This window comes from Gavialis gangeticus, unplaced genomic scaffold (assembly GCF_001723915.1).
Source record: "Gavialis gangeticus isolate Ggan-Ray unplaced genomic scaffold, GavGan_comp1, whole genome shotgun sequence".
Classification (NCBI taxonomy): Eukaryota; Metazoa; Chordata; order Crocodylia; family Gavialidae; genus Gavialis; species Gavialis gangeticus.
This window is the reverse complement of record NW_017729034.1, coordinates 41868386-41882456: the sequence shown is the minus strand read 5'-3', so window position 1 is coordinate 41882456 and position 14071 is coordinate 41868386. Positions and strand designations below refer to the sequence as shown.

The 14071-nt window shown below is 38.2% G+C and overlaps 1 protein-coding gene across 2 annotated transcripts in view; it reads right to left on the bottom strand.

The window, feature by feature from the left end:
- Positions 1–7199: 7199 nt before the first annotated feature.
- The window catches only part of HNRNPU (heterogeneous nuclear ribonucleoprotein U), a 34988-nt gene continuing 28116 nt past the window's right edge, over positions 7200–14071 (bottom strand). The window contains exons 7-14 of one of the 2 annotated variants that reach the window (XM_019527075.1): positions 13692–13955; positions 13006–13125; positions 12589–12717; positions 12006–12174; positions 11259–11495; positions 10581–10783; positions 8773–8844; positions 7200–8339 (exon numbers count right to left, since the gene is read on the bottom strand). In XM_019527075.1, the coding sequence (XP_019382620.1) occupies positions 8286–8339; positions 8773–8844; positions 10581–10783; positions 11259–11495; positions 12006–12174; positions 12589–12717; positions 13006–13125; positions 13692–13955 (1248 nt within the window). In that variant the 3' untranslated portion in view covers positions 7200–8285. The remainder of the gene's footprint in view (positions 8340–8772; positions 8845–10580; positions 10784–11258; positions 11496–12005; positions 12175–12588; positions 12718–13005; positions 13126–13691; positions 13956–14071) is intronic. The other variant, XM_019527076.1, reaches the window with a different exon arrangement.

Below are 14071 nucleotides of genomic sequence, written 5' to 3'. Positions count from 1 at the left end.
GCTTAAGACGACAGACAGCATACATCAACCTGTAACTAAAGAACAACTGATCAGAGGCGGGTTCCAGTAAGCAACTGCATGTTAACTTACAAGCTGTCCCTCAAACGATACTTTGCATAGTTCTTAAAATTATGGCTGAGGTCAATGAGTTACAGTCCCTTCCCTTGGCAGTGGTGTGTGCTTAGGTTTAAAATGTTATTCTTGAGCTCTTATTTTCCTGAGTAAAATCAATGATGCAGGGAAACTGGTCCCAGGCCCGTCAGGGCACTCATTACAGTGACACTTCTCCCATCCCAGGGAGTACCATGTAGAGCAAGGTCTCTTTCAGCTCCCAGATACTGGAACAGAATGTGTGCTGGGCCAGGCTAGCACCAAGACAAGTGGACCAAGTTGGCCAGGCAACCAGAAATATGACATTTGCATTGTTCCAGTACGTGATTCTGCAACCTTAATATCCTTAACAGTTTATTTTATGTGATATAGAATATGCAGAATTCTATATCATAAAGATATATATAGGCACACAGAATGCACTGCGCAATAAAAAATGAACATATTGCCTCATGGTTCCACACATTTTTAGATACAAGCCACCCCTCAGAAAATGCTGGCTCTCAGCTTTCACTCCTTTTTTGACAAGTAAAATAGAGGAATACGTCCGCTGCAAAGAACTCAAAAAGACTATTACAGGTCAGATTTTTTTAACACTAGATTCCTATTTGAATAATGAGGATTTATCTTCCGAATCATATTTGCACACTTCACAGCACTAACACCCTTGCAAGGGATTGCAAGGTGCATATCCTCCTGGTTGCAAATCACTAATGTAACCAATAAGGCCACTAGCCTAAGTTCTGTTCCTATGGATTTACAGGGCCAGCTCCACCTTCTGGAAATAAATATTTACCAATGCCAATGTGAAAATTCAAATTCAACAGTAAGAGCTCTCAGGAATTGATTCCAGAGCAGATTATTTCTCAGACCACTAGAAATATCTGTACGTTTCTCCCCCTTTCTTCTTACAAAGGAAAAGCTTGCAACAGCTCATCTAGACAGCTTGCCCATGAAAGAACCGTGTAGAACTGAAGGTGAACAACAAAGCTTACACTTTTAAAAATGCGGTTGCCTAAATTCCATTTTAGCCTTGGTCTTACAGCTGTCCCTTGCAAATATGTTTCCACTGGACTCCAGTGGACATTTCCCAGAGTGAAAGAGTCCATGGAAAAAGTAATTCAGAAGCATAACGTTGCATAAATTTGAGCTTACATTTATAGTAAGAAAAACAAACAAACCATTTTCCTGAAAAGATAGCTACCAGATAAAAATCTTTACATATTGAAATGAAAGGTTTACCTTATTGTTGCTGGATGCAGTGAAACCAGTCACCTTTATAGGGAGAAAGTATGCGAGTGAACTGGCTTAGGGAGCTGGATATTATAAATTAGGTTAGTGGAGGTTTGGTTTTCCCCTTCCAAACCCCTCAGCTAGGACCTGAGGCAAGAAGCTGTCATTCGATTACCTCAGCCCTTTCCCCTCTGCTTCAGTGGTCATACTTCAGAAGGCTGTGCATGTTGGAAAGTTGCCCTTTCCTATCTAAGCATTCTTTCATGTTTCTTAATGCTTGTATTTTTGACATTTTCTAGTATTTGGCATTTACACAGCACATCAAGGTAAAACTAAAACGACCTCCATCAACAGTAAGATTTTACATTAGCACTCTCATGATAACAAAACAACAACACAGGCCTATTTTATTTTGTGCAGAGAGGGCTGAAGAAAGTGACACCACCACCTACAGGGCCACCCAAGTAAATTGAAGGTCACTGAAAACTGGGAGACAGGGAATGAATTGTATGACTGAAGTGATAACCACTTCTTCATCCACTCACCACGCTGTCTAGTGGCTAAAGAATTAGGCCCACCATGTTTACCCTCAAATTCCTCACCTTCTCCCAGTGCTTCACCAAATTGTAACATTTGTAAATTGGCGAAGTTGGCTGTCTTACCTCTCACAATTTTACTTGTATTAACTTGGTTTTAAGTATAGACACCATCTTAACTGTTTACTTTCTTCCATAACCTTGATCTTGATAAACTGGAACAACTGTCTGAAATTAATCGAATGAAACTGAATGAAGACAAGGGCCAAGCCTTGCACTTAAGATGAAACGATTACATGATACTGAGGAATGAATGGCTAAGCTGCAGTGCTGCAAAGAATCTGGGGGCCATATAAAAAGTATTAGAAATCTAGAAAATGCAACTTACAGGGAAAGAGGTGGAAGAACAGGGATTATTTAGCTTAGAGATGACCGAGGATTTAATAGCAGTCTTCCCACATCTGAAGGGTGACTGTAAAGAGGCTTATGATGCTATTCTATTAGCTGCAGGGGACAGGAGGAGAAACCAGTCCTAAACTGCAACAAAGGAAATTAAGCTTGGATATTAGGAAGATTTTCTTAACTATAAAAAGGTGGTTAAAGCATTCGTATAGACCACCTAGAGAGGTTGTGGCTAGGGGTGTACAAAACAGGCCATATTTGATTCAGATTCAGCCCGAACCAGGGACCATGATTCAATTTGTTGATTCAGATCACTGTCCTGATTTGATTCAGTCAAATCCGAATCTGAAGATTTGATACCAATTCAGAGAATTAGCAATTCAGCCATAGACACAGGTTTAAATGTTTTTTTTCTACATATCTCGATGCATCAGGCACAGCTCATGAATGCTGCAATGGTGGGGTGGATGGAGCGTCCCACAGGGGCATGGGGGTGGTAATCCCATGTGCTCGGCAGCAAACCCAGAAGTGGACTGGATGTAGTTCCAGTCCACTGGAGAGCGTGCTGGGGCCCCCCTGTACCCCCACAGCTCAGCAATCTGCCACGGGGGGGACCCCGCATGCCCCTCCAGACCTGGGAGGCACCAGTTACTGAGTCAGGTACCTTGAGGTATGTACAAAACAGCTGCATCTATGGCCAATTGAATCTTTCCAAATCGATTTGGAGGGTTCCAATTCGATTCAGAGAAATTAAAGGGTCTCCTGATTCAATTCAGATTCAGAGATTCAGCTGCCAAATCAAGCAAAATCTCCGCCCAGTCGAATCAGCGACCAAAGCTTTGCACAGCCCTAGTTGTGGCATCCGTAACCTTGGAAAGTAGGAGGAGGTTAGACAAACAATTTATCTAAAATGGTTTAAAAAGGAGTGATCCTGCCTTTAGCAGGGGGCTGATCTACTTAACTTTCTAAGGTCCTTCCATCCCTATTTTCTATTTTTTTATAGAAACAATCCTGATCCTAGCACTTTACACTTATCCAGAAAGTTTTGTAAAAAAAGTTAGTATTTATATGCAAGGACTGATATTGAAACCATAAAATGAAAATGAATTTATGAACCTTATACTACTTTCAAAAAGGAGACTAAACAAAATACAGTAAGAATTTACAACAAGGCTTTTTAACTAAGTGACAGAGACCACGCAGCTGTTTGTTCATTGTGGTAAATTCCTGCCATTCCGTTTGTGAACTGGAAAAGAGAAGTCAAAGAGAGTATCCAAGTCACTCTTCCCCTTGACTGATTTTGTACAAATGTTACAGCTCTAAAAAGGCCCACAGTGACAAGGAACAGACAGCTGGTGCCTCAATCACCACAGCCAGAGAAAGAAGCTACATAATACTCAAATCACCATGGTTTGATGCAACTTGGTCTATGAAAAAAAGTCTTCATCCCTCGAACAAATGGAGCCATATTGTCTAGAACCATGGTTTACTTTGCAAAAAGGGGCACTGAAAGGCTCACAGGCTTGCTTTAAAACTTTTCTGGGGCTGGTTTGGTAACGTATTAAAGTTTCAAAGCAACTCTTGAAATGTCTATTTTCTCTCAAAAGAATGTTGTCACCCAGTTGCTGTCCATTCTTACTCAACCCCACTCCAGATCACCATTGCTAGTCTAAACTACTTTCTGTAAAACACTCCATTGTTTCTCTCACATTTTTCAAGTGCCAATGTACAATCAACCTTCAGGTTCCTATGCACTTTCTGTAATATCTAAGTAATGCACGCCCTGCTATAATTTGCTTCGACTTCTGAACTGGTTTGAAGTTTTTTTCAGAAAACATTAACTTAGAGACACCTAAACTGTTGCGGGTTTTTTCTTAGAAGGCTGGCTTCAACAGCTATCAAAGCAAGAAAAGCGTCTTAATGAGGAAAGCAAGTGCTACAGATTTAGATGGCATAACTGGATCACTCCTGGAAGACTGGAAAATTCACTGCTTTTCAACAAGCAGCCCCGCTATCATATTTCAGGAACCAATAAGGTATTTTACACCAAAATACCAGTTCTAATAAATTCCTGTATTAAGCAACTAAGAAGAAATGACAACCAGGTCAGAAGTGTAGATGCTATTACAGATAATGATAATTTTCTTGGCTGAACAAAACAAAATTATTACTGCACACTCAAGTAGTAAGCAGAGACCTGGATAAACCCTGTTTCAGTATGTCATTTCTTTTTCAGTTCCAAATTACCAAAATCATTTACTGACACCCATGTTCAAGTAAGAATTCTCTTGCATAGTGCAGGCAAGGTCAAGTGTGGCAGGTTGGACAAGCTAGTCTGGCATGTGACTAACACCATGTGATTTCAAAAACCTACTCTGTTTACCAGGCCACTCCCTGCTTGCCAGGCTTTTCACAATTCAGTGGTAACACACTGGCAAACCAAGATCTTAAGAAATTTCATTCTTCTTTCACACTAGCATTTTAAAAGATTTGCCACAGAAGTGTGTGTAAAAGAATTTATATTGCCAGAATTTTCATGCTGTTTACTTCTGAGCAGCCTCCCATGGTTTCACTACCACCCCTGCAGCATTTAAAAAAGAAAAACCCAAACACAAACCACCATATGCATAGCCATCCAACTAATTTCATAAGGCAGGGTTGTGTACAGCCACAGGTAGAAGGCCACTAATGGTACATAAAAGTAGAAAAATATCTACATAGCAGGTCCAGTAGATAAACCTAGAGTGTATCTGAACTGTGGGAGGGGGTGGAAAAACCTGATCATCCATATCCTGTATTTCCCTGGAATTTATAGCATTTGGCAAGAGAGAACTTAAGCCTCTAACTGCCTACAATACACGTTTAGAAAGTCTACTGGTACTATGCTATTACTGCAGATCCACCAGTTTTCATGCCAGGATAAAAATAGCTCATTTTTGTCACGGTCATGCAATTGCTAGCAGCAATGCAGCTGCTCTAACAGGAGTATTACTTTCTCCTAGCATAAACAAGGCTTTATAGCATGCTCAAGGAATTACCCATTTTAACAAAATAGCCCAATCTTTTTCCCTTTAGCAGAACACAGCTGTAGTTTGTACTCTTGTTGAAATAGTATTTACATATAATCAACTCAATGCTAGTTTTCCCTCGCTTTAAAACAGTGCTGCGTGTGGACTGAAAATGCAATTCTTGGAAAGCTAGTCACATTTTATAAGCAAACAGGAGTCACTTATATAAGAGGCTAATATTTTTGTTGAGAGGGGATTATATATCAAGTACATTAGATCTGGTAACACTAGTGTTAAAGTGAGCTACAAAGCTGGTTCCCTTCAGTGGTACCGTGTTGACAAACAGCGTTTTCAGTGACAAAAAAGTAATCTCAAAAAGGTGTATGGGAAGAGAAAAAAACTGTAGCAAGTACTGAATTGTAAGTTGTTTCAAGGGAAAATAATTAGCTCTTGAATTTCTACAGGATTTATCCTTTTAGCTTGCATTATAGCACTAGAAATAGTATGCATTAAACTTCATCAGATACTACTCCCAAGATAAGCATATGATATTTATAAACAAGCTAATTCTGCATTTTCACATTTGTGCAGGATCCATTCCACTTAACATACCAGCTCCATGCATTATAAATTAGACTAGTAAATTTCAAATGTTGAGTTTATATTAAAACAAAAAATAAAAGTAATACTATGAAGCAGCAAAAGCTTCCAAAAAGCAATTCAAAGTCGTGAATGGTTTTCTCCATGTTTTAGGAGCATTTTTTTTTCTGGCAATTCATGAAACCACAAATTGTGACAGCATACATTCAAAGAGTGGTTTGGGGGTTTTTTAAATGTAAAAAGGAAAAATTAGAGATACTTATTTCTGCAGGAAAAAAAAAATTGCGAAGACTTCTCCAGCACTGCAAGCATTCAGCTGTACCTTCCATTATTAGAGACTCTTTGGTACATCCACTGTTAATACATGCTTATGTTTAATGCTGAAGAGCTTTGTGTTTTCCTAAATCATAAGCAAATGATCAACTCCAAGGGGAAAAAAACTAACAACCCTTAACTTCCCTTTCATGCAAACAGTGACATGGGAATTCTCAAGTCTTGTCAAGAAGTGTTCTGGTTATACCTCCCACACTTTTGTTGACTAGTGCATGTTAGAAAAGTATGCTTTGTAGTACATTTATCATTGTAAGGGACAGGGCATGTTCCTCAAAACAGCTGTAATTTTTTCTATGGTAAGGGGTAGTGGGAAGGGTAAGGGGTAGTGGGAAGCAGGCATAGGTGTTTCACCTATCAGTACTTCATTATCTGTTCAAACAAGTTCTAGAAATTCTCAGTGCAAGTTCACCCACCCCTTGGCCAAACAATATTTTTTTGTAGGCAGGGGCAAGGGGGAGGAAAAAAAAGCACAATTTAAAAAAGAAAAAAAGGCAGAGGTATTCTCCAAGTGTAGAAAATCCAATATTCTCATACAATTCTACTACACCTACAACCTATCAAATCCTGGCCTTGGAGATTAAGTATTAGATGCATTACAGCTGTGCCAAGATTTCAGCTTTGTAACAACAGCATCCATCTTCCTTATCTAATATATCCCTAGAATGAATGACAACTAGCTTAACATTGTCATTATGATTTTATGTAGGCTTAGACTCGACTTTGCTTCCTCCCTCCTTCTCTGAACGTTTTCTCTTTAAACTTGTTCAAAGTAGAAGTTCATGTTTCTCCTACACATGAACACACACAAGGTGTGGGACTGTATATGGCACCTATCTTTATAAACAGACAACAGCCACCAGTTTACTTTCTAAAAACACAAATATTGAGTGCGCAAAGACTGAGCTGTCCAACATGTTTATACATTGTCTTAAGTTTAAAAGGGATTTTAGACCGTTGATGGCGAGAATCCCAAAACAAAGAGTAAAATGAATTTATTTTATTGCAAACAAACGTCTAAAGTTTAATTTCTCCACCCACTTTTTTTTAAAGAGAAAAGGAAAATCAGCAGGCTAAGGAGATACACCCATTTGAGAATAGACATGATTAAAAATTAGATATAAAATGGGTGACTCACAGTTTCATTAGCTTACAAAATGGTGGAGTAACTACTACAAGCACACTAGGTATACAGTATTTTCTGGGGAAAGGGTTACAGACACACAGCTAACTTTATATAGATCCCATTAGACAACTGATTTACAACAAGTTTTGTTTAATAAGAAATGGACAAAGCCAGCTTCTTTTCAGAATCAAAATGCAGAACAAATGGAAAAGAATTTATGATGTTGTACCTTCACAAGTTTGAGCCTCCACAAATAATGCAACCAAGTTTTACACTTTAAGAGCTCTTCTACAGCACTCCACCTTCACTATTCACCACTGGATTTCCTCTTTGTCCCCAGTTTTACAGCACTCCAAAGTTACAAAAAGCCTTTCTAGTTATTGCCAGAAAACTTTTGCTTCCCAAATCTGCTCCCCTCCCCCACTTAGAAACGGCATAGAGAGGATGGAGTGTAATATGAGCTTTTACAGTCTCATGATATTCATAAGGGCCACTATAAGCCTCTACATGAATTTGGTTGCTAACATTTCTATTGTATTGGACAGCGACTCACGACTGTTTCTCAGAAATTGGCGAAGGGGGAAAAAGAAAAAAAATTTTTTTAATAAGAAGACACCAGATACAAAGCAACATTTTACTTTTGTTGTGGTAAAAAAAAAAAAGTCACATTTTACAGATAAAATGTAGAACCCTGAAATACTGACACATTCTCTTATCGTGCACAATGCTGAGGTTCTCTTACGAATCACTTTAAAACTGCAATTAAAAATGTACAAAAAAAAAGAAAGGAAAAAAAAAATCAACCCACAAAGCTTCTAAAAAAGGAACCCGCAGGCACTTCCTCTTGTGGAATGTTTAAAAAGTTAGCCTACTAAAGAAAACAGTCGACTTCTTGTGAAGGTTTTGGAGAAATATGTATCAGTTCGTTTATTTGGGTATTCAATAATATCCTTGGTGATAATGCTGACTCCATGGCTTCTGACCCCAGAATTGCTGCAACAGATGGACAGAAATAGTTAATTTTAAAATTAGATATTACTTCCACCTCACTTTCTACTTTAAATAGGTATATATGCAAGTTAAACTAAAACAAGCATTTTAAAAGAACTTTCATTTGGCAGTAGTTTTCCAAAAGTGTATAGTGGTATATTATACAATATCCAGTGACTCCAAGTCTGTAACTGCTACTAACATTAACAAACAGCAGCTCAAACTTAAGATAGCCTAGAATTTCAAGAGAGTGGGCATCAGATTCTTTCTGAATAGAAATTAAGACAGTATACTGTTTGAAATTACAGCAAGATTTTACCATCTAATTTTACCTGACAAATCATCAGTATGGATATTTGAAGTTATACACAGTCCTGTGCAAAGTAACAACCAAATTCCTATGGCTTAGGGAAAGATCTTAGATGTTATTACTTACACCCTGCTGCCACTGGTTGTAGCCCTGAGATTGGTTTTTGTAGCCACGATTATTTCCCCTTCCTCTGAAATTCTGTAACAAAAAAGAAAATTTAGGAGCACCTGCATCTGTTTAGCCCATACTGCAAGAAGGTTTTAAAATCCAGTGCATCTGTCCTTCTACAAACCTTACAGTGTCTCTCACGTATTTAGCTCAATTCTCACACTTCCTATTTCCAGAAGCTAAACTGGACTAGCAAAGTTAAAAATGCTCTCCCCCTACTCTTTTAGGAAAACAAGTGTCATAAATTGCTATAAGGATGGTTTCTACTCGGACGAGGCAGAATACATACATGCCATTATGTCTTTGCTGTCTACATACGCATGTAGACAGCAAATGGCATGCAGTATATACATGCCATTATGAATAGAAGGCAGGGAAGTCAACAGAGTTTCAGATGCAAGCTATGCTATGAAGAAGTATTTGAGAGTTGCTGTCAAAACAGAAAAAAAGCAGTATTGTTGCCTAACATCATAGGCAAAACTGTGATCTAGGTTTATTAGCTTGGGCTCCATCTACTGGCTCTTCAACAATCCAAGGTAAATGAAACCTACTTTTTTTAAATACATCAAGTCTATTGATCATTGGCAATTAAATACTTATGACAGTTTTGACAGAGGCAACTATTACAAAGTCTTTAACAATTAACAAATTTCATTTAAACATACTGTTTTGCTTTTCAGTAAGTTTCATGAATGTAAGAATGCCCAAGACAACAGACTCCTACAGCCAGACAACAAGCATCCTAACTAAAGAAAAAGTTAACTTCGACCAGTCTCTCCTGCCTACATTAAGATTGGGCTTTGAACTCAAGCAAGGTACATACTGCTGTCAAGAAGTTAAATAACTGAATAGTGTCACCACATTTATTTTGTTCCTTCTGTTTTATTCTCCTATCTGAAAAAAGGATTAGAGGGTGCCTTCCAGCTGTACAGCTGGGAGGTAAGGATAGTAGTCTATATGTGCTGTAACTAATTTTTTTGGTGTTGTTTTGGGGTTTGTTTTTTTAAGCCTGGACAAGGCAGCTCCCAAACTTTTCAGAGAACAAAGTCTCCATATACTCCACAACAGAAGTATATTTACGTTGTTTATTAAAATTAGTGTAAATGTATGTTCAACTATTACATGTTTCTTTACAAACTGTTCTGTTCAGTTTAACGCAAAAGCTGTTTCACAAAATGTCAATGGTTACAAAACTTAAATGGTTAACATGAGGCTTGTACATCATATATTACTCCCCACGGCAGTAAAGAACAGCCTTAGTTTTCTCCTGAGCCTGCATAAAAACTAGTGGATGGGGAGAACGGAGGCAGGACAGTACGGTTTAACTGCTTTTGGAATGTATAGCAAACTCACTGCAGAAATACACTATGAAGATGTGTACTGATTCAGCTGCATTGTATGTAGATAGCAAAGACATTAGTACTAGAACCCTTTGTATTCCTATTAAACCCAGCCAGTCTTGTGAGTTACCAAACTAGCTGCATGAGCTCTATGCATTTTCACTGAAGTTTAGAGCCACTTGCGTATTTGTAATTCTAGGCAACATGCACTGTACTAGGATGCTACAATTTCACACATGTATTAAAATCAACAAACACACAAGAACTAACAAACTTCTATGCTACCACCCTGTACCAAAGGATTGGTTTCTGTTCAGTCCCTGTGAATTAGTGTACTTCGATATCCAAACATACAATTCTTCGAAAGACTTTATATTAAAAGAAGCTAATGTTTATTATAACTCAACTCAGGTATTCAAACATTACCTGGTTGTAGTTCCCCCTGTTGGGCATTCCACCTCTGTTATAATTTCCTCTGTTTGAATAGCCACCTCTGCTTGGAAAAACAGGACCACGAGGGTATGGATAGCCAATGGCACCACTACTGCCACCACCACCACCTCCACCACCACCTCCACGCTGAGGCATATTGCCTCCCCTTCTGTTGTATCCACCACGGTTCCCAGGTACTGTTGGAGGGGAGGAGGAAAAAAAAAAAAAAAAAGTTAAAAGTTGCATTTGAACAATCTATCCCCAATCCAAGACTTCACTTAACTACCAAGTCTTATATCTAGGAAGTTTTCTTTTGCTCTATTGACTTATCTAAGCAAATGAACTTCAAGGTAAATACCTAAATAGATAATCTTTTTATGTTTTATGTTAAGGCTTTAGATGCAACAGATGCACTGCACAATTAACTATTAAATCCAAAAATGAAGATTCAAGATTCAGCAAGCCACGTGAATAAGACTGTTTCAGGATTTAAACACTAATAAGAAAGCTACCTTGGCTAATTTAAAATATTTGACCTCAACTTGAGGCAAAATAGGAGCGTCAATATTTCCCCCAGCATAGCTGTAATGAGTATTTTGCATTTAAAATATTTTATAATATTTCCTCAACATACCATTTGATTTAATAAATGTAACATGTTTCTAGGCTTACCACCTCCTCTGAAGTTGCCACGCATGTTGAATCCTCCACGTCCCCTCTGTCCTCTGAACTGATTTTTGTTACTCTTTTTGTTCTTCTTTGAACCAGTGTTCTGTTTCTTTTCTGGGGGAAGAGCCTTTTTACTTTCTTCTTTATATTGTTCCAAGAGCTTTTGGGCTTCCTCTTTTTGTAACTCTACATAGATTATTTCATCAAAACATTCTGCTACCTCTGGCAGTGTGAAGTTCCCTACAAGGGAGAAGACACTGAGTGTTCAATATCTATAGATACAATAAAACCCATAACTCACCCTTCCTATGAAACATAGGGAGGAAATTCCAGGAACTGAAACTCTAAAACATAAAGACAAAATACTTAAGGACAAGGGGGGGAAAAATAGTCAAGGAGTTCCCAGTACCATTCAAACATTTACCTACTCAATTTTTTTTAAACCTCCACTCAGTATACCAGTGCCTGCCAAATGTTAACTTTGTAAATAGGGCAACTTTACATCAAGACAGCTTTGTGCATCTGCATGAAGCATATTAACATAACTAAGTAGCATTAAGGACTGCAGCAGAGGGAACACAGTATAGTGTTGTCATACAAAAAAGTTACAATAGTCTTCCAGTTTTTTGTTGGTTTTTTTTTTTTTAAGTAGCCATTCTAAAGGTAAGTAAATTTGAAGTCTAAGAGTTTACATTAATCTTTGAAATAGATACTCAGCATCCTAAAGTACAGTATAGGATTGTTCCATGCCTTTCATTTTGAGAACTGCATGCTCTGGAAGATCTTTTCCCTCCACCTCTGCCTTCTTTTGTGTTCTTTGCTTGTAGTCTTCATCTTTAGGGCAAACAACAACTGCTTTGCGCTGGAAGCCTGCAAACAGGCACATTTTTCTCCTCTGCGCAGCTGCAGACACATTTGTCTGAAAAAAATGCAGTTACTTACTACACGTAGCTGTCATGTCAAAATTAAAAGGAAGTCAACTTATGGTGTATAGACTTCACATCTGTACAAGAACTTGCAATGAAGTTTACAGGTAAGTGGAAGTAAAGAGGTCACATATGTAAAGTTACACAATCTTACAACTGAAATGGGGTCAACACTATTCCCCCCTTAAGCCCCATAATTTCACAGAAACTTAAACTTCATCATTTGTAGCAAGAGAACGTTTATTGTACAAACTCAACTGTATGACTCCTCAATGAGGCATTCAAGGAAGTGACCAAGTTCATTTAATAATAAAAGCAACAGATTCTAATTTGTATCCCACTTAATCATTCTATTCTAACTAACCCAAGATTTAATACAAAAAAAATCCTCAAATTGAAGCCTATACCTGATCCAAAATGAAGTTCCGTTTCTTACGAGCGGCAATCTCAATGAACTTGCCAAGACACTGTGGAGCCCTCTGCAACAGCGTGTTTAGTTTTCCAGTGTCAGCCATCTGCCGCTTAAAACCTGCAACCTACAGAAAAATTTCCCAAAATTAAGCAAGCGCTGATCATGTGGATTTGGTAAAAATTGAAGCAAGGTAGAAACATTTTACAAAAACAGAGTAAAGAACAGAAACTAACTTAGCCACTGGACCACTAGTTCCAACTGGCATGCACTAACAAGTCAACCAAATAAGAGATGTAGTATTTAAAACAAGCCATTACATTAAAATTAAGAAGCCTACTCTACTTGCAGCTAGTCTTTTTTTTTTTGGGGGGGGGGGGGGGGGGGACCCCACTCATACATAACTATGACTCACCATCATTTTGTCCATAATAGTATTTGTGCCAAGAATGTTGTATTTTCCAGGGTTCTCTGCTGCATGTTTGGTGACCCATGTAGTTTTTCCAGCTCCAGGCAAGCCAATCATCATTACTACCTATTAAGACAATTAAGATGTTATTACACAGCTTAAGTAGAATCTTAAATGAAAAAAAAGTGGGGGGAAGGGAGGGCCTTTAATGGGCACTCTGTCAAAGAAACTTTGTCTATGGACACATGAAGTTAAAGGTGTTTATGTAACTGATCCACTGTAACTATTTAATGTATATACTCAATTCCACTAAGCAGAACCACTAACTCTAAACCTGATGAAATAGCTTTAAAGTTACAGTGGTTTAGCTCTGTAACTACACCTGTATAGGAACAGATAAAGTTACATTAGTTCAAGCTGATGCACAGTGGTTAGATGCCCCTCCATACTATCTAAAATGGTTTAATACTATGTTAGACCTATCCACAGCCTCCGTATGGTTACATTAAAATGGGTTTGAAACAACCAGGGAGGATGAATCCAAACAGATATATCAGAGTAAAAAAAACAAAAAAACCCAGCTTTCGAGCACTAGTACAAAGAGATGAATCGTAGCATGTTCAAAAGGACCGAGTCAGAAAATCTTGACTCCAAAAGGTTTGTTCTCTCAAGGTAAACTATATCAGACTTACTTCACAATCTTTCTTTTGATCAGGTCCCTTTGGTCCACGAACCCGATCTTCTAGTGGAACCTTCTGAATGAAGGCGTACTCTTCAAGTACAGGAAAGTAGGGTTCATCTTTCTGACCAAAGTTGAATTCAACTGCACAGTTGTGGCAGAGAACATGCGGAAAGAGTGGCCTTCCAGCAAGAACTTCCTTACTGATTTTGAACGCAACACCAAGATACTGTCCGTTCTTGGAATATGAGAGTTCCACTTCATCACCATCAAAGTTCTGTTCAAAAAAGAGAAAAAGAAATTAATGCATTTGAGAGGCAGAGAGAAGAGAGACATTCCAGCATGCTAAATAATCACTTTGGAGTTTCCCTGCAGAAGCCTTACAGACTAGAA